The sequence below is a fragment of the Cucurbita pepo genome, chromosome LG07, assembly GCF_002806865.2.
Source record: "Cucurbita pepo subsp. pepo cultivar mu-cu-16 chromosome LG07, ASM280686v2, whole genome shotgun sequence".
NCBI lineage: Eukaryota > Viridiplantae > Streptophyta > Magnoliopsida > Cucurbitales > Cucurbitaceae > Cucurbita > Cucurbita pepo.
This window is the reverse complement of record NC_036644.1, coordinates 4,056,305-4,080,452: the sequence shown is the minus strand read 5'-3', so window position 1 is coordinate 4,080,452 and position 24,148 is coordinate 4,056,305. Positions and strand designations below refer to the sequence as shown.

The following is a 24,148-nucleotide window of genomic DNA, read 5'->3' as shown; positions in this document are numbered from 1 at the left end:
CAGCTCTCCAACGGAAGGTCGACCCGAAGGAGATAATAGAGAAAGGGCTCATGTTTGTGGATGCGACAATAAACTCTTGACCGAGCAAGAGCACTTTGATAGACTCAGGAGCGACTCACAACTTCATCGCCGATCAAGAAACGCGAAGATTGGGACTCACCATAGGAAAAGACCCTGGAAAAATGAAAGCTGTCAACTTCGAGACCTTGCCTATTGTGGGAGTTTCCAAAAGAGTCCCCTTCAAATTAGAGGCTTGAACAGGAGAGTTGGACCTTGTGCGTAGTTTGCATGGACGACTTTGACATGGTACTTGGGATGGAGTTCCTCCTAGAACACAAAGTTATCCCAATGCCAATGGCGAAATTCTTGGTGATCATCGACCGCAATCCCACAGTAATACCTACAAGCATCAAGCAGCCAGGTAATCTTAGAATGATCTCGGCCATACAATTCAAAAGAGAACTCGCATGAGAGGAACCTACATTCATGGCTATACCACTGATGGAAGAAGTGACCACTGAGGAAACTATCCTAGACGAAATTAATGAGGTACTAAATAGTTATGCTGACATAATGCCAGAGAGCCTACCACAAACATTACCACTCCGTCGAGGCATTGATAACGAAATTGAACTCCTTCCGGGGTTAAACCCCCCAGCAAAGAACGCATACCGGATGGCTCCCCCTGAGCTAGCTGAATTGAGGAAACAACTAGATGAGTTGTTGACGGCAGGATTCATCCGCCCGGCAAAAGCACCTTACAGANTACCTTACGGAGCCCCCGTGCTATTTCAGAAAAAGAAGGATGGGACGTTGCGTCTGTGCATAGATTATAGAGCCTTAAACAAGGTGACGATACGCAACAAATACCCACTGCCGATAATATCTGACTTGTTCGACCAACTTCACGGGGACAAATACTTCACGAAGTTGGACTTACGATCAGGGTACTACCAAGTACGTATCGCCAAGGGGGACGAGTCCAAGACGACGTGTGTGACAAGATATGGGGCCTTCGAGTTCCTGGTAATGCCCTTTGGCTCGACAAACGCCCCAGCTACGTTTTGCACGTTAATGAACCAGGTTTTTTACGAATACTAGGATCAGTTCGTTATAGTATACCTCGACGACATAGTTGTATACAGCACAACTCTAGAGGAACACAAGGTGCACTTGAAGCTGGTATTTGACAAGCTATGGCAGAAAAAGTTGTACGTCAAGAAAGAAAAATGTGCTTCGCACAAACATGCATCAACTTCCTCGGACATGTCATCAGTTATGGACAGATCGGGATGGATAGCGATAAGATAAAAGTTATCCAAGAGTGAAATGCCCCTACTTCCGTATCCGATGTGCGGTCCTTCTTAGGATTAGCAAACTACTATAGGCAGTTCGTCGAAGGGTTTTCACGACGAGCCGCCCCCTTAACAGAGCTCTTGAAGAAAGACCACCCTTGGTCGTGGTCAAATAAATGTCAAATGGCCTTTGAAGATTTGAAGGCAAGCATGATGAGGGGTCCTGTCCTCAGGTTAGTAGATGTTACAAATCCATTTGAAATAGAAATTGATGCCTCCGATTTTTCCCTAGGCTGTGTCCTTATTCAAGAAGGCCACCTCATCGCTTATGAAAGTCGAAAGCTCAATGATGCCGAACGGAGATACATTGTAGTCCATTGCCTACGAGTCTGGAGATAGTATCTCTTGGGATCACAGTTCATAGTGAAGACGGATAACAGCGCCATCTACCACTTCTTCGATCAACCAAAATTGACGGCAAAATAAGCTCAGTGGCAAGAGTCGTTTGCGGAATTCCACATCAAATTCGAACACAAGGTAGGGAAGAGTAATCAAGCAGCCGATGCGGTGAGTCGGAAGGGCGAACATGTGGCCCTGTGCATGTTAGCCCATATTCATTCAAGTAAGATCGATGGAGCGATGCGCGCCATCATCAAAGAACATTTACACAAAGACCCGTCGGCCAAAGTCGTCGAGCTAGCTAAAGCTTGGAAGACACGATAGTTTTGGGTCGAGAGAGACCTTCTAATGACTAAAGGAAACAAATTATATGTCCCAAGAACGGGAGAACTGAGAAAGAAGCTTATGGGTCGGACACCCTGGGTGGCAAAGAACATATGCCCTAATAAAAAAGGGGGTACTTCTGGCCGAATATGCAAGACGACATCATGCAGTACACCAAGACATGCCTCATCTGCCAACAAGACAAAGTCAAGAAAGTCAAAGTCTCGGGACTCTTGGAACCTCTACCTGTGCCAACAAGACCTTGGGAAAGTGTATCTCTGGACTTCATAACACACCTCCCAAAAGTCGGGGAATATGACGCCATCTTGGTTATCGTAGATCGGTTCTCAAAATATGCGACGTTCGTCCCCACTCCCAAATTATGCTCGGCTCAACTAATAGCCCAACTATTTTTCAAACATGTTGTCAAGTTATGGGGCATTCCGTCGAGCATCATCAGTGATAGGGATGGTAGATTCATTGGGACATTCTGGACCGAATTATTTGCCTTCTTGGGAACGACTTTAAACATCTCCTCGAGCTATCACCTTCAAACCGATGGACAGACGAAACGGTTCAACTGCTTGCTCGAAGAATACTTATGTCACTTCGTCGACGCTCACCAGAAGAACTGGATACAACTGCTAGATGTCGCTCAATTCTGTTTCAATTGTCAAACGAGCTCGTCTACGGGGAAGAGTCACTTTGAAATTGTTAAGTGGACGACAACCGACCTTGCCTCATATTATTGATCATCCTTATGTAGGAAAAAACCCTCAAGCTCAGAACTTCACAAGAGAATGGAAGCAGCCAACAGATATAGCCCGGGCATATTTAGAGAAAGCTTCCAAGTATATGAAGAAGTGGGAGGACAAGAAGCGTCGCCCCCTCCAATTCCGAGCAGGAGATCAAGCCCTCATCAAGTTGAGACCATAACAAATCAGATTTCGCAGTTGAAAGAACCAGAGACTAGTTCAAAAATATGAAGGCCCAATTGAAGTCCTTAAAAAGATTGGAGATACTTCCTATAGAGTTGCGCTACCCACATGGATGAAAATCCACCCAGTAAATCATGTGAGCAACTTGAAGCCCTATCACCTTGACCCGGACGACGACCAGTGAAATGTCATCACGAGACCAAGCATCAATCTGAAATAAAGAGACAACAAAGAAATAAAGGAGATCCTAGCCGACAGAGTTAGGAAGATAGGAAGACCCGTACGGACGATTCGCGAATTCCTTGTCAAATGGAAGAATCTCCCTACGGAGGAAACCAGCTGGGAACGCGCCGAAGATCTGGACTCTGCCGCCACCCACATCGCCAGTTTTGAAAGTAGTCGGTTGACAAGGACGTCAACCAATTAGGTGGGGGAGGATGTCATGGTCATGCTCGTCCAAGGCATGTTGCCCATGGCCGCATGCCCATGACAAACCCAACCCTTCATGTCTTTTCATATTCTAGTGTTTCAGAAATATGACGTTTCAGAAATATCATGTCTAGGCCTGTCAGACATGAAATGCCTCAGAATGTACTATAGGGGGGATACAACTAGTTGTCAAGTTGTCAACTTCTCCCTACCCAATGTTATATACCGTAAGCCGTTGTTATTTCTCTCTTGCTTGCTTATATAACGTCTCTTTCAAAAATCTCTCTCTGCTCTCATCTTCTAAAACCTCCTCTTAAAACGGAGGCTAGAGGCTCGAGCATACGTCGCTTGGCCATAGGCGACATAAGAACGAGATTGCTTGGCTCACTTGTCGTTGGAAAGTGAGTGCTGCATAATCGTAAGTCTGCTGCCATTAAAAGTGCGATTATAACATAACGTACCTTTTCATCCTATAATGATACCTTAGTTTGAAGCACTTGATCGAGTGTCTCCTCCTTATTTTTCTTACGTTGCTCGTGTGCCTCGAGAGAACTGGCGAGCTCATCAACCGTGAACTTCGCTAGGTTCTTTGACTCTTCTATCGCACATACAACATTCTCGAAGTTGTCGGTTAACGACCTCAAGATCTTCTCCACAACCCGTGTCTCGAGTAACATTTCTCCGTTTCGATTTAGTTGGTTTGCTACGGTCTGTACGCGCGTCATGTAGTCAGATACATTTTCTGACTCCTTCATCTTCATGCTCTCCAACTCACCACGCAGAGTTTGGAGACGCATTTGCTTGACTCGGTCGGTTCCTTTGAACACCTTTTCTAAAGTGTACCACTCTTCTTTTGAAGTAGTTGCCCTGACAATCTTCTCAAAGCTCGACTCGTCAACAGCCTGGAACAGCATGTATAATGCTGCCTTATCCTTTGATCGCAATTCTTTTAGCGCCTTGTTTTGCGCTGCCGTATAACCTGTGGTATCCTTTGGTTCTTCGAAACCTTCTTCGACCACCTCCCATGCATCCTGAGAACCGAGAAGAGCTTTCATTTGAATGTTCCAATTCTCGTAGTTCGTCTCCGTTAATCATGGTAGTGACATTTGTCTCATCATGTTCGTCATCGGCTCTCACACCAATATGTTGAAATAAAAGCTCGCTCTAATACTAATTTGTTAAAATAACACTCACGAAACTGTGAAGGAGATGTCGAGAGGGGAGAGACAAGGAGAAAATGGAATTCTTAAAAAACCCTTTTTCGATTACACTATACTTAAATGAGACAACTTTGCTTGCTCTACTTGCTCTCTTTACAATGAAAAACAAACTAATTTATAGGTTTTCTAAAGGCTAAAATTCGCTATCACATATGTCATCATTTTCTAACCCACTATTCTTGAAATAGTTATTAGCCTTTCATTTTTTTTCTTTTGGTCTTTTCTGTCAACGACTGAGTTTAAAAGCTCACTAAAATTAACAAAAAAATAAAACAACCCTTTTCATTTAAGTTTATTCCAACAAAACTCCCTCATAAACTTGAATGCTATATTCAATGATTCCACCTGCGTCGTTTTCGTTTTTCGAGCTTAGTCATGGTTTCTTCAATTTCCTCTCTTTGTCCTTGTTGTTTTTCGATAATCGTCCAGGAAAATCCTTTCTTTTCGGTGAGAGGAAATTGTCGACAAGAGGTTGTTGGAAGAAAAATAAAATGCGTAAAATAACAAAGAGAGAGAATGACTGAAATTTTGACTGCGCTTAAAATCAGGTTGTGAAATCTTCTCAACAGATTTCCTATTTAAATATAACCTATCCTAAGGATGGCTGGAGAGTGGCCAACTAAATCTGTGCCACTTCCTACAAAATTGTCGTCTAAAACTTTGTTAATCCATTCGACGTGTTTGTCAAATGGTCAAACGGAGAACTAATGAAAGCGTGTGAATCTAAATAAGGAAAACTCAGGTTTTATCTAACAGTCCTCGAGCGGCAAACTGAGCTTGTCCTTTTCTGATGAGACTTCATTTTGTGCTTCTCGAGAACATCCCATTTGAGACACCAACTCCTCATTTCTCCCGTTCTCAGTCACGCTCGATACAAACGTCATAGCTTCATTCAGTTTACTCAATTCCCTTCGCAAGTCCACAACGACATTTTCAACTTCTATTTTTGCTTCCTCCATTTCAGTTTTATCACGAGTGAGTACCTCAATCGTGTGTCGTAAATTCACTGCCTCCTATTGGACTCGATTCGAATTCACGTCGAGTGAATCTCTCTATTGAGTCAGCATCTCTATATTTTTCTCCTCCCTCACTAGCTAGTCCACTAGAGCATCAATCTCCGTTAACAAACCATTCTCTTTCTCCACACCTTCTTCAACTTTCTTCACAAGTTCAGAAATTATCTTCCCATTCTCTTCCTTTCTTCACAAGTTCAGAAATTATCTTCCCATTCTCTTCCTTCTTCTGTTTGAGATGAGAGGAACTCTCACTCAGCTCAGCAATTTCCTTCCCTAACCTTTCAACCTTCATTTCTAACTCTTTCTTTCCTTCGTCCATTTTCTCTCCATTCTTATCATCTTTCTTCTTTCTTCTTCAAATTGCCTTTCTAGCCATTGGAGCTATCTCTCTTCGAGCTCAGGCTCTTTGTTATCTAGTTGTTCATCTTTCTTTTATTTTCTCGTCACCGATATCAAGATTTCGCCACATCTATTGTGCATCACCTCATTTCCAACAGTTTCCACTGCCTCATGACTATCGCCATCATCTTTCGCACCGTCTTGTCCTTTTATGTTCAGCTCTTCATTTTGGGTCATCAAGAGAATGCTCCGATTGTTGCGTCATCCAAGGCTAGGTTGATCGTTTCTTCCACCTTTTTCTCGGCTTGACAATCTCTTGCATAATGACCCATTCTGCCACAATTGTAACATTTTTAAGAGTTACAATTATTTGCATAGTGACCATATTTTTGACATTTGTAACACTAGATGTTGGAATTATATCCTTGACTGCGTCCTCTTCCACGCCAATTTGTTTGGCTCGACTGACTCTTCTCCTTATAGATTTCTTCATTTCTGCTATCTTCACCACCTCGACCATTTTCGCGACTTCCACGACCTCTACCTTGAATATTTTGAGAGTAGAGTACCTTTTCATCCTTTAATGATGTCTTAGTCTGATGCGCTGGATCAAATGTCTCCTCCTTCTTTTTCTTACGTTGCTCGTGTGCCTCGAGAGAATCGACGAGCTCATCGACCATGAACTTCGCTAGGTCCTTAGATCGCACATATAACATTCTCGAAGTTTTCGGTTAACGACCTCAAGATCTTCTCCACAACCCGTGTCTCGGGTAACATTTCTCCGTTTAGATTTAGTTGGTTTGATACGGTCTGTACGCGCGTAATGTAGTCAGATACATTTTCTGACTCCTTCATCTTCTTGCTCTCCAACTCGCCACGCAGAGTTTGTAGACGCACTTGCTTGACTTGGTTGGTTCCTTTGAACACCTTTTCTAAAGTGTCCCACGCTACTTTTGAAGTAGTTGCCCTGACAATCTTCTCAAAGCCCGACTCGTCAACGGCCCAGATCAACATGTATAATGCTGCCTTACCCTTTGATCGCAATTCTTTTAGCGTCTTGTTTTGCGCTGCCGTATAATCTGTGGTATCCTTTGGTTCTTCGAAACCTTCTTCGACCACCTCNGTCCTTTGGGACTCCCTGGTAGATGGCGGCAATAGTCATCCTATCTTATACTCCTCAACGTCACCATACTCGATGGCGTCCCACACGCCTTGTGCCTGTAAGTTGATACGCATTTTTATCAACTANTTACAATTCTCGTAGTTTGTCTTCGTTAATCGTGGTAGCGACATTTGTCCCATCAAATTTGCCATCGGCTCTGATACCAATTTGTTGAAATAAAAGCTCGCTCTGATACTAATTTGTTAAAATAACACTCACGAAACTGTGAAGGAGATGTCAAGAGGGGAGAGATAAGGAGACAAGGAATTCTGAAAAACTCTTTTTCTATTACATTGTACTTAAATGAAACAACTCTGCTTACTCTCTTGCTCTTCCCCTTTTACCCTGAGAAAGCAAACTAATTTATAGGTTTTCTAAAGGCTAAAATTGGCTGCTTACTCTCTTGCTCTTCCGGCTCTGCCTTTTACCATGAGAAAGCAAACTAATTTATAGGTTTTATAAAGGCTAAAATTGGCTATCGCATATCCCATCCTTTTCTAACCCACTGTTCCTGAAACAGTTCCCACTATTCCTGAAATAGTTATTTGCCTTTCATTTTTTTTCCTTTGGCCTTTTCATTCCACGATTTAGTTTCAAAGCTCACTACAATTAAAAAAAAAAAAAAAAAAAAAAAAAAAAANTTTGGCCTTTTCCTTCCACGATTTAGTTTCAAAGCTCACTCCAATTAAAAAAAAAAAAAAAGAAATATAACTACCCTTTTCATTTAAGTTTATTCCAACAAGTTATCTATGGATTCACAGTCCTTTATGCGGATAACCTTGAACTGACTTTTCAAGGTCTGTACCTTTGCTTCCTTGACACGTTCTACACCCACATGCAGTGTTTGTAGCGTCTTCCATGCTGCCTTTGATGAGTCCTTATCTGCCAACATGATAAGGACGTCCTTCGAGGCTGATTGGTAGATGGCGGCAAGAGTCATCCTATCCTTATGCACTTCAACGTCACCACGCTGCCTTTGTCGAGTCCTTCTCTACCAACATGAGAAGAACGTCCTTTGGGACTCCCTGGTAGATGGCGGCAATAGTCATCCTATCTTATACTCCTCAACGTCACCATACTCGATGGCGTCCCACACGCCTTGTGCCTGTAAGTTGATACGCATTTTTATCAACTATACTGCGTAGTTACTCTTCGTGAGTAATGGGTACTAAAGCGTTACACTCCCCTCTTTTCCGTTCTTTATTGTCGTCATATCTCCTCCGATGACTTTATGTGGTGACAACATTTGTTTTTGCATCCTAGGTTTGATACCAAATGTTGAAAATGACCCACGATCGAAATATGTCGAAACAAACAACTGAAGAAGGAAGAACATCGTGAGGGGAGAAAGCTTTTAAATATAAGAACCTTAAATACTTATGCTTTTCAATTCTCTTTGCAGTTGTTGTGAAGAGAACATACATATCATGAGTATTTATAGGGGAGAAAACATTAATTAGCTTCCTAAACTTTCTCTCCTCAAGTTAATAACTACAATCTTCCTAATTAAAACACGGAATTGGATCCACAATTTGGCAACTATTACCAAATCTCTTATAATTGCTCTATAAGCTAGTAACTTATTCTAAAGCTAATCCTATTTAATAAAGTTTATTAGCTAAGAAGAGGATAAGTGGACTAGTAATATTATTGGGATATCAATTACTCTCACCATACCAATCCAATTCCATTAGGCGTACAAAACTTCATCATCTGGTGGTAAGTAGATGAAAGGACTCTTATTTCGTTTCCAACTAAAATATGATGATGAGTTTGATACAGTTGTGTTTGTTAACTTTGACCGAGCAAATCGGAGGAAATCATTGACCGAGAAAAAAAGCCGAAGAAAAATGTTAGAAGAATAAAATAACATAAAAACACAAGAGAGAGACAGTATTTCAGATTCTACTCGATGATTTTATTTCTTATTCAATTTGGATATTTAAAAATAACAATTATATCTTAAAAATGGAGAGATGTGTCAACTCTTAACATAAATATAGGGATTTATCTAACATCATTGCATCTCCTAAAAATACTAACTGCAATTGTAGAAGCTATACATTACTCAAGTTTTTTTGATGTGGATTGTACCTCACGCCACGACCTTCGCTTTTTCTCGGACTCACTACCGGTTGAACCTCTGATTCTCATTTTCTATGGGAATGTAGAGGTGTGATCTTATTACTTCGTCAAGATTGGTCAACCTTTTGAGTACTCTTTTCTCCTACGTAGTCTTTCAAATGAACCCTTTGGGTTGTTGTAAGTTGTCCTAGAGGGGGGTTGTTATAAACTTTGATGGTTCATACTCTCGTTTATTTTGGTTATTAACTCTCATTTAGTTCATAACTATTTTGTTCTGTATTTTCATTTATTTGGTTCAAGGATGAGAATTAGTATTGTTAGGTCTATATAAAGGCGTGTCTAACATTCTTTTGAGATTTGGAGTCATGTGGAGTAATCGTCATTTTGTATTTGCCTAGAGGTAATTGGGAGGAACTTTGTAAGAGAGCTTTTGTAGTGTGATAGTCCGAGAGATACACTTTGTAAGATAGACTTTGTAGTGTAAGAGTGTGAGAGATGCACTTTGTAAGATAGACTTTGCAGTGTGAGAGTGTAAGAGATACACTTTGGTTACAGTGATTGGCTACCACCGTGGATGTAGAAAAATTTCTTTTCTTCAAACTACGTAAATCTTTGTGTCTCTTTGTTTAATTTCTATTTGTGGGTGTGTGAGTATGATTGATTTTGCTTTCGCTTCTGCTACAACAATAGGACATCATAATATTTTGGTTGTGTCACAACAACACAACAAGTGGTATCTTGAAGGTTGTGGCATTACGACACACAACATGGATCAGGGCTTACATAACTTTGTTGAAATGAATTTAGTCTATGTTATGTACCTATGGTCCCGGTGAAAGAGACAATCTACACTTACCTATAATCTCCAAAACCAAGTTTGCACATTTAGTTTAGCCGATCATTTAGGATCTTCCTGTCCTCAATTTTCAAGAAGATCCACTCTACTTTTGCAATTGAAGTGAATCCCTTAATCCGAGTACAGGAGATTACGATTTTTTATGATCCTACACCTGCAACAAGCACATTTCCTGCCTATAATCAAACTACTGGCACAAAAAAAAGAAAGAAAGACGGGCTTCAGTCCCCACATCATGATTAGGGGTGACGGGTCTATTCCAGCAGTTGAAATGAAAGGGAAGAAGACAGAAGGAATCGAAAGAATGGAAAGTTTCCAAGGCTTATAATGATAGACGGAATAGCCGATTATAGTCAATCTAATTTAAGGTGAATTGACTGGCTTACAAAAATTTCTTCGGGAAGGAGGGGGAGTTGTGCTTACAAGAGAAAGCTTACTCAAAACAAAAGAAAAGAATCTTAGCCTACATCGACCACTCTTAGAAAACTAGGTTGGACGACCTGCGAGGCTACTCAATTAGAAAATTAAACTGCCTATCTAGACCAGATTACCATATTCACTAAGAAACTTGCTTTCTTCCAAGACTTGACTACCTTACCATAATAGGACGAGAGGGAAATGCCCCTTCTTCAAGGTTAAGCTACCTTACCTTAGTCAACTAAGCAAGTGAGATGGGTAGACCACCCGGAAGGAAAGTTGTTTGTTGTTCCGTCTCGGTATGCGGTATTGTTCAAGTCTTTGATTACTTGACTGGGCTTCCTTGAGAAGAAGCTTACAATTTATGCCTTTGGGTTAGTCTCTCCAAATTCTTCTTTTCTTAATAACAAATGTAACAGTTTAGAATAAGCCAAGGGCTAACATGTGACGGTAAATGTATCTCCATATTTCTAACCAATAGGGAGAAGATTGATTGAATATGATACGAGATTGTAAAGGAGAAGAACGTGAACAATTTATGCCTTTGAGGTTACGAGAGACAAATGATGATTTGATTACGAGAATCTTCTTTTTCAGTTCAATCAGGTGAACGAGAGAATAGGAACAGGAGTAAGTAGCTCGACTGTAAAGGTTCAGGTTCAAGAGTTTACGAGAGAGAAGCTCTAAGACCAATAAGTGAAGGAGGTAATCGAGAAGGACCAATCAGAAGCAGAAACTGCATCCATTCCATTCATGTACGTATCAGTGGAAGCAAGCGCAACGAGATCTTTCATATCCACCATGTCAGCAAGGCAGGTCCGCTTAAAACCTACTGGCCAGAAAATCTGAAAGAACGGGAAAGCGGACCAAAAGACTATTCTATAACGACTCTTCTTGCCGAATTGAAGGGGCTTGGCTTATACCAGGCTCTAAAAGAGTTTTCGTCAAGCGAGCTGTTTTTCGAGATTTTTGGGTTACTTGTCCAAGGCAATATTTTTTTTTTATAGATTGAGATGGATTGATCTTCGCTATCATGCACCTTCCAACTACCAGTTGATGTTGCGGTCGTGCCTAATATGAGGTTGCTCTTTCCCTTTTGCGCACTCTCTGTTCACACGGTTCTCAAAGTAGAGGAGGAAGGGCAGCTGGTACCACAAGCCCTCTATCCCACACATCTATCCAGAAGCAAGTATAGTTCACCCGTTCCACCAAATACTCCTATTGGGCTCATGAGTATAGGACGAAGACATAATGTGAGGTCGTGGGCGCCCATATACCACTTCAAACGGTCTTTCTTTGGTTGCCGAATGATAAGTGATATTGTACCACTGTCACAATCATCAGGCGTCATCTCATAGACCTTAGCTAGAACTCGATAAATACAAATATGCAGATGTAGATTGTTTAATGGTATACTTTTGTAAGTTGATTGTAATTTCTATTTATATGACAGTCGTTTATAACCTACTTAATTATAACATATTTACATGTACATTAAAAAAATTTAGCGAGGGTACATGTAAGCATGTAAGAATGTTATAAGTTACTGTACATGCAAGTATGTTAGAGCGGAGAACTCATAAGTTACGAAGCAAAATATATCTTTATTATAACATACTTACATGTACATTAAAAAAAAATTGATTGTAATTTAAACACTACATTGATATGTTTATAGAGTCTAATGTCTCACAGCTAAAGTTCTCCGCTATCCTCTAAAAAATAATAGCAAGAATGAGTATAAAAATATTAGTATCACCATGCTTGCAACTTCTTAAACTAAACTTATGACAGAATGTGTCTTTGTCTGCTACTCTAACTTTTCTTAAATCCAAGACTATGAAATACGCTAAAAGCTTGCCTATGCTGGCACTTAGGTTCTCTATGCTGTTGTCTCATCTTACTCTAGGTTTCTAGCCGGTAATCTATAACTGTTCAATAAATAGTCATGCAAAACTTATCTACGTTGCTAAACGTTAAGTCTATAACTATGGTTGTCGCGTTTTCTCGGATAAAACGAGAAGCTAACTCCTTCAAAATATTTTCAAAAATAGTCTTTTAGGTCCTCCCAATTTTTGCCACTTTGTCATTCTTCTTCTAGGGGTGGCGATTTCCAGTTACCTTAATGTGTCTCCCCTTCTTGGTGAACTCTCCTATTCATCCGCTGAAGTTTCTCGCTTAGAATGGTCCGAGGATATGGTAACGTTGTTCGGGTTACAATGAAGGGAGTGGGTGAAACTCGAGCTTTGAGCGACCACTAATGAAGAGGGTTGGTCTACATCATCACTGTATGAATAGGCGCGTTTAGTTTGTGAGTCCCATGCAAATGAATAGACAATGAAGAAAAGAGGTGGGAGCTATGGTTTCATGAGGAAGGGCTTGGAAGGTGGACGAGAAAATGAGCGTGATAAATTCAATGCTTTATTATGTGAAAAATGAGTATATTTATAGCCAATACAATGGTTAAGAGAAGATAAAAATAAAGTCATGTCAAATCAAAGATTGCGGGCATAAGATTATATCAGTGATCCGATATTTAGGAACTAAAACATATAAATAGCAATCGAATCTTTTGCAACATTCACTCCCTTGAACTGATGATGACGTAGTCTTTAGATCAAACTTTAGGATCTTGACATACACCAAGCAACATGCGTAGCTTCTCAAACACAACTCGAGTCAAAGGTTGTCATGATATCAGCCACTTGCTCTTTAATATGACAATGTTGTAACATCACAGTTCCATATTTACTTAAATCATGGAGGAAGTGGAACCGAACATTAATGTGTTTGCTTCAACCATGCAAGACTAGATTTCTGGTCAGCTTAATAATAGAACTATTATCACAGTACACCATTGTAGCTCCAACTGGGATATGATCGAGTTTATCCAGCATCCTTCTCCTCGTCCTCTACCTCAAAATGTGCCACCTCCACAATTTGTTCTCCCTGTACTGCTATCAAAAGTGATCTTCAATGCTTGCTCTTCCACAGTATGTCTTTGCACACGTTGTTCATGAACCAGTAGACTACTCTGCAATTCATTAATGGTCATGATGTTCAAATCGTTGGATTCTTCAATGGAGCAAGCCACGTAATCAAACTTTGAAGTCATGGAGCGCAAGATTTTTTCAATACTGCTAACATCACTCATCTTTTCACCATGGAAACACATTTTATTAGCAATGGTGAGAATACGAGAAAAGAAATTAGAAACACCTTCATATGAAGGGTCTTAAAGTCCTTACACAGAGTGTCATGGTCATGCTTGTCCAAGGCATGTCGCCCATGGCCGCATGCCCATGACACGCTGAAACCCTGCCTTGTGTTGGCTTGTTGGCCCTTGATCTCACTTTAATTAATTTCAATCAATTAATTGNAAAAAATTAATCATATTTAAACACTTTTATCGTCCTATTCACCCCCTAGGGTTGCCATACCAATCCAACACTTTTACTACTTTATTGCTTTCTTTTACCTATTCACCCCGTAGGGTTGCCATACCAATCCAACCCCTTGTACTACTGATATGAACTGAGAGACATCAATCATACAATATACTTCNAGACCTTTATAATGTTGGAAGAGTAACAAATGGTAGAGTTTTTCTTACTATTATATTTCTAAATAAAATTATTTTTACAAAATATAAATTTGAATCTAACCGTTACTCACATCGATTTTTATTATTACTATATTATATTATTATATTTTAAAATTTTGGTAGTTACTCACATCATTTTTATTATTATTATATTAAAAAATTTAAATAAATGAATTTGGAAAATTTTCTGATTTATTTACTTTTAATCTCCACATTCCATTATTCCTAACACAATCCAATGGTCAATATTAATTCCTACATTTTACCACTTTTCTCCTCTATATAAACTATCTTCACCCACATTTTAATATACACAACTTACATACATTCTCCAATCCTCATTTGTTCAAAGTCTCCATTGTTTGTTGCTCTCTCCAAGCTTACAAGTTTATTTCTCTTCATCTTATTCTTGAGAGGGATTATTATTGTATTGTGAGGAAATAGTTGTGAGTGTCCCAAATTGTAAATCTACTCTTTGATAGAGTTGTGGTGTGTTATTATCAAACTCAAATACTTGTATCGGTTTGATCCTGCGTCGTGGAAATGATTGAGTTTGCTCTTGAACTCGTAAAAAGAGCGGTGTAGCGGTTTGGCTCTGATCCATGGAAAGAGTCGAGAAAGTTTTTTATTCAAATTCCCAAGAGGCGCTTGGGGAGTGGAGTAAGTTGAGTTTGACCGAACCATTATAAAACTAGGGTGTCATTTTCTCTAACTCTTTCCTATTTAATTTCAAATTTATTATTGTGATTTATTGCATGTTCTACTTGATTATTGTTTTGACTTGAATTATATTGTTCTAGTAATTATCATCTTCTACTTGTTTGTAAAAAGTTTCATCATTAAAAAAATTAATCATATTTAAACACTTTTATCGTCCTATTCACCCCCTAGGGTTGCCATACCAATCCAACACTTTTACTACTTTATTGCTTTCTTTTACCTATTCACCCCGTAGGGTTGCCATACCAATCCAACCCCTTGTACTACTGATATGAACTGAGAGACATCAATCATACAATATACTTCAATGAAGATGTGAAGAAAAGGTTGTCAAAATTATCAAAATATGTTTCAATTCATGCTACATTGAAGAAGAATAAAGTTTGATTGTTGCAAATTTTGGGTGGGTTATAATTTAGAGTTATTGTATTTTAAGACTTTTTATTTAATTTCGGTTACATTTACATAATGGCTAATTATGGCCATAAAGTGTGAATGTTACAACTTTTGGAATGCCTTTAATAGTTTCATTTTGAGGCTATATAAAGCCATGTATGTTGTATTTGTAAGGTAGACTTGGAAAATATAGAAAGAAGCATTTGTGCTTTTCTTTAGCCAATGGCTAAGTTTCTTTGCAATTCTATGTAGTTTAGATTGCATGTAGAATCATTCAAGCTAGACATGATCAATCTTGCTTGTGGAGTGATTCGAATCTCAAACAAGTGTTTGAGATATTTGATCAACAAGAATCATTCAAGCTAGACATGATCGATCTTGCTTGTGGAGTGATTCGAATCTCAAACAATGTTCTTGTCTTGAGATATTCGATCGACAAGGTAATCCGAATCTTATTCCCCTTGTATTGATTCCTTATCTTATCAACTACTTTATTGCTTTCTTTTACCGCTTTCTTGTTGTATTATTTCTTTCTTGTTTTTTTTATAAAAAAAAAAAAGAAAAAAAAGTGACAAAATATTATGAAGAAATTCAAAAGGTGTTGCATACCCTAATATTCTTAAAAATTCTTAATCCTCTAAAATTAAGAAATTCAATTGATTTTTTTTATATAAAATAAATAAATAAAAAGAAAAAAGAAATAAAGACAAATGTGCCCAACACGTAGACCAGCTCTTGAGCTGTCTGTTGAGGACTTTCCCAGACAAAGATACCAATTTCAATAGATTTTGTCTTTTTATTTTTTACATTTTTTTTATTTAAATGATTTTGGAGGGGACGNCTTACCCAATTAGCTTTCTTTATTATTATTATTTTTTTCACATTGGAATAATTTTTATTCCAATTTAAAACATATTTTAATCCGTGAATTTTATTTATTTATTTAATTTCTTTTTTATAAAACTCTTAAATATTAAGTTTTAATTACTCTATTATTCTTAAAAAGCTATTTACATTAAAATGAAATGAAAATAGTTATAATTAATAAAGAAGCTAAACTAATTCAATTTAATTTTTTTCCCATAATTTTTAAATTTAAATAAACTAAGCGGAAAAAATTAATAGAACTTTATTAGGATCGATATTTATATTAAATTTAAATATTTTAATCATAATTAGTTGAACTAGAGCGGTTAAATCTTTTATTTTAAAGAAAAAAAATGTTGGAAAAAAAAAAGAGAAACTGTGGAGTATCTGAATGGAAATCCCGTAAGATTCGAGGGGCCGTCAATCAAACAAAAGAAAACAGCGACGATGAAGAAGCAAATTCTCAGCCCTTTCCTTCCCCCCTCCTTGTGTTTTTCCTCCGCCGCCGCCTCCTCCCCCTCCCTCTCCTCTCCGCCGCCACCGCCGCCTTCTCCTCCGTATCTGTATTATCCATTACTTTAATCCTAATACTCCTTCCCGATTCCGTTTTCTTCTTCCCTGCTTTTCCCTGTACAGCTCTATCAAACCCGCCTTCTTCCTACACTCCCTGGATCTCTCTCTCTCTCTCTCTCTCTCTCTGTTCCTGTCTGGCCCATCTCATCCCCCTTTCTTTCTCATTTTATTTCTAGGGTTTCCATTTCCAATTATGATCACTCTTGTTCGCTTTGATCATTCCTCTTCTGCCTTACTTTCCCTCTTTCCTCTTTTCTTCCCCTTTCAATCCCTTTCACTTTTCTCCTGATTCTCTCTGTATATTCCCTCAATTTCTCAAGGGTTTTCCTAGGGGTTTGCTTCTGCTATGTGGGTTTCTCTCTAATTCACCAATTCTCCACCACTTCATTCAATCCTACTTACCCTTTGTGTCTCTGTTTATATTGTATACTGGGTGTTCATTTCTTTTGATTTCTCCACTGATAATGGCTTATCAGCATATTCCGGTTCCTAGTTCCGTTTCTGGATCAACTTCCAGTTCTGGGTTCTTGAACTCTCCCTTTGGTGATACCACTTATACCAAGGTCTTCGTTGGTGGCTTGGCTTGGGAGACTCAGAGCGACACTATGAGGCACTACTTTCAGCAGTTTGGGGAGATTCTTGAAGCCGTTGTTATAACGGATAAGAATACAGGGAGATCCAAAGGATATGGTTTCGTGAGTATTAATGGTTTTTTTTCTTTTTACTCTAATGGGGTTTTTGTCAACTTTATACTTTTAATTTCTACTTTCTAAAAGTAATAGCCTAAGAGCAGTCGTTTTACACGTTTTTTTCTATCACGGTTGATCACAAATATTTATATTCTTGACGTTAGATTGACCTGAACGTTTGTTCCTGTTTACTTGGAGGGCTTTAGGTGACTTTCCGGGATCCAGAGTCAGCTAGAAGAGCTTGCTCAGATCCTACTCCAATTATTGATGGCAGGCGAGCCAATTGTAATCTGGCTTCACTTGGCCGGCCTCGGCCACCTATATCTTATGGTATTATTTGCTTATTTGGCTTTTTATTGTTTAAGCAAATCACATTGGCAGTTCTTGTCGTGCGTGATTGTATGATCAGTGATTTTTCCTGGTATGTGCTTTTTGAAGCTCTGGATTGATGAGTCTTTATTTCTGCTCTGTTGATTCTTACAGGACGTTTTAGACCGCCTGCAGTCTATGTTGGAGGAATGCAACCCAACAGGGGAGCTTATATTGGAAATTTTGGCTACCAACAACCGGTTTCTTATCCTTATCAGCAGGGACTTGCATATCCTCCTTATAGGTGTGTCCCTGAGGTTTCTCTTTGTGCATCCAAGCCTGCCAAGCCTGCCATTACAGTTTAATTTCATTATTTTGTTTGACTCAGATTTCTTGCTTTTTGCTATATCACGACCTTTACATCTTGTGATATGACTCGTGGAGCTTGGCTTGCTTTCAAAATTTTGAAGTTATGAGATTTTTGGTTATTTTTCTTCTCTATTTGTCATCAAGTCTTATAGGAAATGAAAGATGTTGTAAGATGTTGGATCATATATGCTAGCGTTCTTCGTTTCTTAAGATAGCTGAGGGTCGTCACTTGGCTGGTGTACATCTTCTGCAATGCTTTTTTAATGTTAGCATTTTAAGCACAAGAGGTAATATTACCAATCACACCGTGCAACATTCATTAGGATATGTTACACTGACGCCTCCTAGAAATCAGGATTGATTATATCCTGATCAGTGATATGACACAGTGTGATTGATAATTGCAGGAATACCATAGTAGGTATTTGAGGATATGTGCCAAGACTAATGTAATTGAACGCGAAGAAGCATGGCTAGAATTATTGGAGATGTCCCATTTCTTGTTTTCCCTCGCATTTATGTTTCTGTGAGAAGTCAAGTTGGTAGGATATGATACTCTGGTCTCTATTAATTGGGATACTGGATTCTGAATACTTGTCTTCTGGTATCACATTGGACTGCTGGTTGTAAATTGATTTCCTCCCATGAAAGTTTGCACCGTCGAAACATTTTTAATATTTTCGATCATTTGTTTTCTGTGCAGTTATGCTACTTATGGACCTGAGTATGTCTACCCACAGGTATCACTATTGCTTTATTTTTTCTTGTGTGTACAATTCATTTTGCGGAGGGTGGAAGTAGGGTAGGGTGATATGCAGGGCATCTTTAAAGTTTCTTATGGTTTTTGTTAGCTCTAGCATAATATGCTCATTGGCTCTGATTTTATGTGTCTTTATTTTTTTGTTTGGGTGGATGCAACCGTTGTGTGGGTCAGCAATACCTGCAGATTTATGGGGTGCCTGGGTCAGCAAGCCCTACTATTTATCATTATGGACAATTAGGTCAAACAGTCCCTGGTGGTCATGGATATGGAGCCGTACACGGATATGGAATGCCAAGCCCTCAGATCGTGCAGTTTAGTGGTCCTAATGTTAATGCATTAACATCTTCTCCAATGCCTACAATTCAGGCACCATATCCTTCAGGTATTTTGCCTTGTATGCAGATTATTCTTTGATATTGTAATGTGGAGATAACTCTTGATTGCTAAGGGGCTAAAATATGAGTTTAGTCTAGTCTCTTTAGGTATTTTTCTTTGAATTTGTATTTTTATTGCCATTAATTGGAACTCTTGTGTAATTGTGTAGTTTTCTTGGTCTCACTTTTGGTTTGGCCCATTGGTATTTTTTTTAAGGCCATTTTTTGTTTCTTTCTTTCATTTATTTTTGGAAGTTCCTTTTTCTTAAATCTAAAAGAGGTGTCTTGGTCAACTTTTGTACAATTGTTCATTGGCTTAGTTATGTGGTGAATAACACTTGATAGAATTCTCTAAGTTTCTCTACATTGAAACGTCACCATCTTGTAAAGAGATGTGAGATCCCACGTCAGTTGGGGAGGAGAACGAAACATTATATATAAGGGCGTGGAAACCTCTCCCTAGTAGACACGTTTTAAAAATCTAAAGGGAAAGCCCAAAAAGGATAATATCTAGTAGCAGTGGAATTGGACTGTTACAAATGGTATCAGAGCCAAACACTGGGCGATGTGCCAGCGAGGAGGCTGAACCCCAAAAGGGGTGGACACAAGGTGGTGTGCCAGCAAGGACGCTGGGCCCCCAAGGGGGGTGGATTGGGGGGTCCACATCGATTGGAGAAGGGAACGAGTGTCAATGAGAACGTTGGGTCCCAAAGGGGGTGGATTGTGAGATCCCACATCAGTTGGGGAGGAGAACAAAGCATTCTTTATAATAAGGGTGTGACGCATTTTAAAAACCTTAAGGGAAAGCCTGAAAGGGAAAGCCCAAAGAGGACAATATCTGCTAGTGGTGGGCTTGAGCTAAGAGAGAACTGAAAACTGGATATCTTATGGGGACACAGGATTATTTTTCCTTTTTGATTTTTTGCTGTGAAAACTTCTTTTATTTGAGACTAAAGAAAGTGCAACCTAAGGTGCATGGGGATATTGAAATCAGAACTGAAGGACAACTGGATAAGGATCTACGGGGGCAAATGATGAGGAAAAGTTTGTTTTACGACAGAACAAAGAGGATATAATATATCAAGATATCTTTGTTGCTTAATGCAATTTAGGCCACATTTCTATTCGTTTTACACGTGCCATGTTTTTAATCTGGTGATGAATGAGGGAAAACTAAGGTAACATGCTTTAACATGTTAGATATGCTTGATTAGGAAAACGTGTTTGTTTCATCAGGGATTCCAGCACCTGTTGCAGCACAACCACAGTTCGTTGTTCATTCTCCTTCTCAGTTTGTACAAGGTAGCGGTTCTGACCAAACATCTGGGTGAGGAGTTGATCAGGTAAGCAGCAAATTTTGCAGTTAATATTTGAAACTTCATTCCCTATTTTTATCACCAGCTGTCTAACCACCTGAAATTTAACTACATTCATAGGTATCCATAGATTGCAGCAGGACTTAGAGCAGCGGAGCTGCTACATGAGTGGCGGGCTTCGGATCTAACCTTGCAAATAATTTATCATGCATTCTAGAGGTAGTCTTATGCTCAATGCACAGCTTTTACGAAATTTTCATATGGTCAGGATGATGACTATTTGAAAGTTTATCGTAAAATCATTGCGACAATTTCTTTGCTTTCGTATCTTATTTCATATAGATTATATAGCAGCCACAATTCTGGAATACGAGTCAAATACTAAGGGAACAACTAATTTGTGGGGAGTCTAAAGTCGATTGGCCGCCTCAATTCTCCTGTTTTAGTTTGTGTGTGGTAGTTGAGGAATGAAGTTGGTAGAATTGAAGATGTGAATGGATGCTCATAAGAAAGAGAGTGTAGAATGTCTGAAAATGACATGACTGTTTGGTTTGAACTATATAGTACTGGGAATTATATCTACAAATATATTCCCTGGGTTAGCGGATGAGTTAAAATACATTTACTGTTTCCAAATATACCCTCTAAGCTGTCTGAGTGGATAGGAAATGAAAGATGTATGGAAATTTACCTTGTTCATTCTCATACAGCTGAGTTTTAGGCCTTACCTAGGAAATCTTGAAGTCGTGTCCATTACGGAAAGAGTGATATAAACAAAGGAATGGAAACTCGTGCTCGCTGTAATCTTCCCAAGACTCCAAATAAATTGGAATACGAGAATGAGTTAAGTTGATAATTTTTATTACACCTAGCTTAGCATCTTTCTGATGTACTTGTATATATGTGCATATAAACTTTTGTGGTTCTCTTTTAATTTGTGCTTTTAGAATATCTCGTTGGAATTAGGGGTATGTGAGATTTCCAACTGTATGTAATATATTTAGATAGAGACATTGGATCAAAAAGACACAAGTAATACCTTTACTTTATGGAAAATAAGAAGAAGCACGGGTAGAACGATGGGAGAAAAACCCCTCCCAACAAGGATCTTGGTAAAATAAACGCTCTTTCCTCTCTCCTTTTCTCCCCTCATCCTCCTGGTTTTTTAGCCTCCATTTGCCGTCGGAGTTTGTTTTTTCATTTTTCCAGATTAGGTTCTTAGTTTTAAGGCCCATTTTTTGAATTCTCAGCTGATTGGTATTGGTTAGCATCTTTCTCTCATCATGGAAGTCAAACTTTTGTTGAAAATGTTACATTTAAACAACCATTCCCTTTTTCCATGTCCCATCTTGGTTGGTTTGGATTGATTCTAAATTTCTCAAGGAAGGTAGAGATTCCTTTGGTACTTCTCGTTTATCTAAGTTCAAGTCTCAACCAGGATGGTTTACTAAATGCGTTGTTTGACCTCTAAACATGGGTAGGAAGAAACTCCGTGTTGGATCAAATATGAAAGAATGACTAGATTTTTGGGAAATAATATGAAACATGGGTAGCAAGCTCGCCAACACGTGTTGGACCAAATAAGAAGCGTAAAGAAGTTCTTAAGGTGTTTTCATTACCAAGAAGACTTTTATTGTCTATATTTGAGAGCTGCTGCTTTTGCACTAATTCCATGGAATTTAATTATTATCGTTCATCCACCTATTTATTCTTTTAGGGGTTGTCGTGTTTCTTCTTATATAGTCTCATGGTGCATTCCTTTGTGTCTTGGTTGTTGAAGCCTCCTTTATGAAGTCAAATTCCGCTTTTATGAACAAACATTCAGCTTGGATTGCACACAGAATTGATCTGTCATGAAATAGTGCTTTATAGAGTAGAATTCTTCAAAAGAATTCAGAGATTCTTCTCTAATATAAACAAAAGTGAAATAGTATGACAGGCTTTCCGGAAAATGAAACGAAACCCGCTTGATCGATATGAAAAAGGCTGAACAATACTTGCTTCACCATAGTAAAAGTTAAAGCAGCAGATTTAGAAAGACCTCCTTAGTTTTCTCAAGTTTCTCAAAATGGTGGCTCAATAATAGTCACTTTTTTTTTTTAATAGGAGTGTGTTCTGTTAGGTTTATGAGAAGTTCTTCATGGTTGTCTTCGGTGTTTTTAATTTTTTTTTCACTCCCTTTGGGTGTTTGTATCTCTTAAACTTTTAATCCTTATCATTATATCAAATGAGAAGTCGTCCCAATGAACACGTTTATTTATGATGCGAACTCTATACCGTAGAATGTTAGCAAATTGCACTCCTCCCCCTCTCGCATCCACCCCATGACATTTATTTTCTGGAAGTTGAATATCGATCGACTTGTAAACATGAACATATATTGCTTTCCATTGTTTGCAGTTGATCTAAAAGTGTTCTGGTACTTAACTGCTGCAGGTCATTGTCATGCTCACCAGAGACGCCAGATGGTCTTGAGTCGCTCCAAATGGTGGAGAAGGAATATGGAAGACCTTTCTTCTTCCCCAGTGTTTATAAACTTTTACACGCTACCGACGCTCTGGAGAGTGGTAGGTAGTCGTCATGGATTGATTGACGGGTGCTTGAATCGGGTTTAAGCATCTACTTAGGAATAAAAACTTGTAAAAAGAAGTCAAAATTAGAATCAATATATGATTCTTTCATAGTAAACTCCCAGCATTTTGGGTGTATAGGAAGAAGTCTGTGGTGCTTTGTGTGGTTAGTGGGTCTATCATCATCTTGGAACTAATATATGATTTCACAAGTTCATGTGCATATTAGTTATATATATAAGCATTTATTGTAATTTGGATTTGTTTTGAGGCCTGACTTCATAAGAACGAAGCAGCTTCAGGTTCTATCCAATCTAGAAGATTGAATTGCTGATTTTTCATTTTAGTACCCGTTGATGGCGCGTCGGGTTGAGATTGGCTGCATCGAAGGATATTATCGAGTACTTAGTTCATCCTTTGTGTTCATCTTTTCTTCCATAAAATGACTTTTTTAGGTCCAATCTTGTGATGATGAGAGATGGAATTAGATGAGTTTTTGTTGATTCCTTTTAATTGCTTTATAAGCAGTCAATTCTCAACCAATTATAGTTGGATTTGGCCAATCAACGACAATTAAGTGAAATGATTACTGATTATAAATCAAATTAATTAGTATCAACTTGTCCACTAAATCCTTTTCCAATGTATATGTTGTAGATATGGCATTTCAAATGGCAAACATGTTTATGGGTTGAATGTCGTGTATTGTCCTTCGTACTGCTTCGATTTGTCTAGACGTGATCTAAGCGGGTTCAAGTGCTTGAATAGCGTATCTACTGAAGCAAATATGATTGCCTCGATAAGATATTCCTTTCATTCTTCCTCTATAGTGTTTACGAAATCTGGTTGTTTTCAGGTTATAGTTGATGGTTATGTCTCAATTTCATCTCTACTACTGAATCGGACATGAGAGTTTCTTCTCATCCAGCTCCTCGAGAATCGAGTGTCATGATCGTACTCTTCAAGTCGGGTTGATACCATGAATCATGATTGTGGTTAGCATTAAGGAGAATTTAAGCTTAATCTAGGTCAAGTCGTAAGGCTTAATCTTACCTTTTTTTTCTAGGTTAAGGTCCTTCAAATGGAATGTCACATCTTATTTGATTTTTATGGTTCTT

At 38.7% G+C, this 24,148-nt stretch overlaps 2 protein-coding genes across 2 annotated transcripts; both read left to right on the top strand.

The window, feature by feature from the left end:
• Positions 1-303: 303 nt before the first annotated feature.
• LOC111798806 lies at positions 304-1,311 on the top strand. Its single transcript, XM_023682140.1, has 3 exons — positions 304-421; positions 581-783; positions 1,102-1,311. Exons 1-3 carry the CDS (start codon positions 304-306, stop codon positions 1,309-1,311), a joined length of 531 nt encoding a protein of 176 aa, XP_023537908.1.
• Positions 1,312-16,448: 15,137 nt separating this feature from the next.
• LOC111798665 (RNA-binding protein 24-B-like) lies at positions 16,449-23,456 on the top strand. The gene is made up of 8 exons (XM_023681953.1): positions 16,449-17,335; positions 17,536-17,659; positions 17,813-17,942; positions 18,711-18,747; positions 18,942-19,152; positions 20,381-20,487; positions 20,581-20,679; positions 22,897-23,456. The coding sequence occupies exons 1-6, from the start codon at positions 17,105-17,107 to the stop codon at positions 20,473-20,475; spliced, it is 828 nt and encodes a 275-aa protein (XP_023537721.1). The 5' UTR covers positions 16,449-17,104; the 3' UTR covers positions 20,476-20,487; positions 20,581-20,679; positions 22,897-23,456.
• Positions 23,457-24,148: the final 692 nt, after the last annotated feature.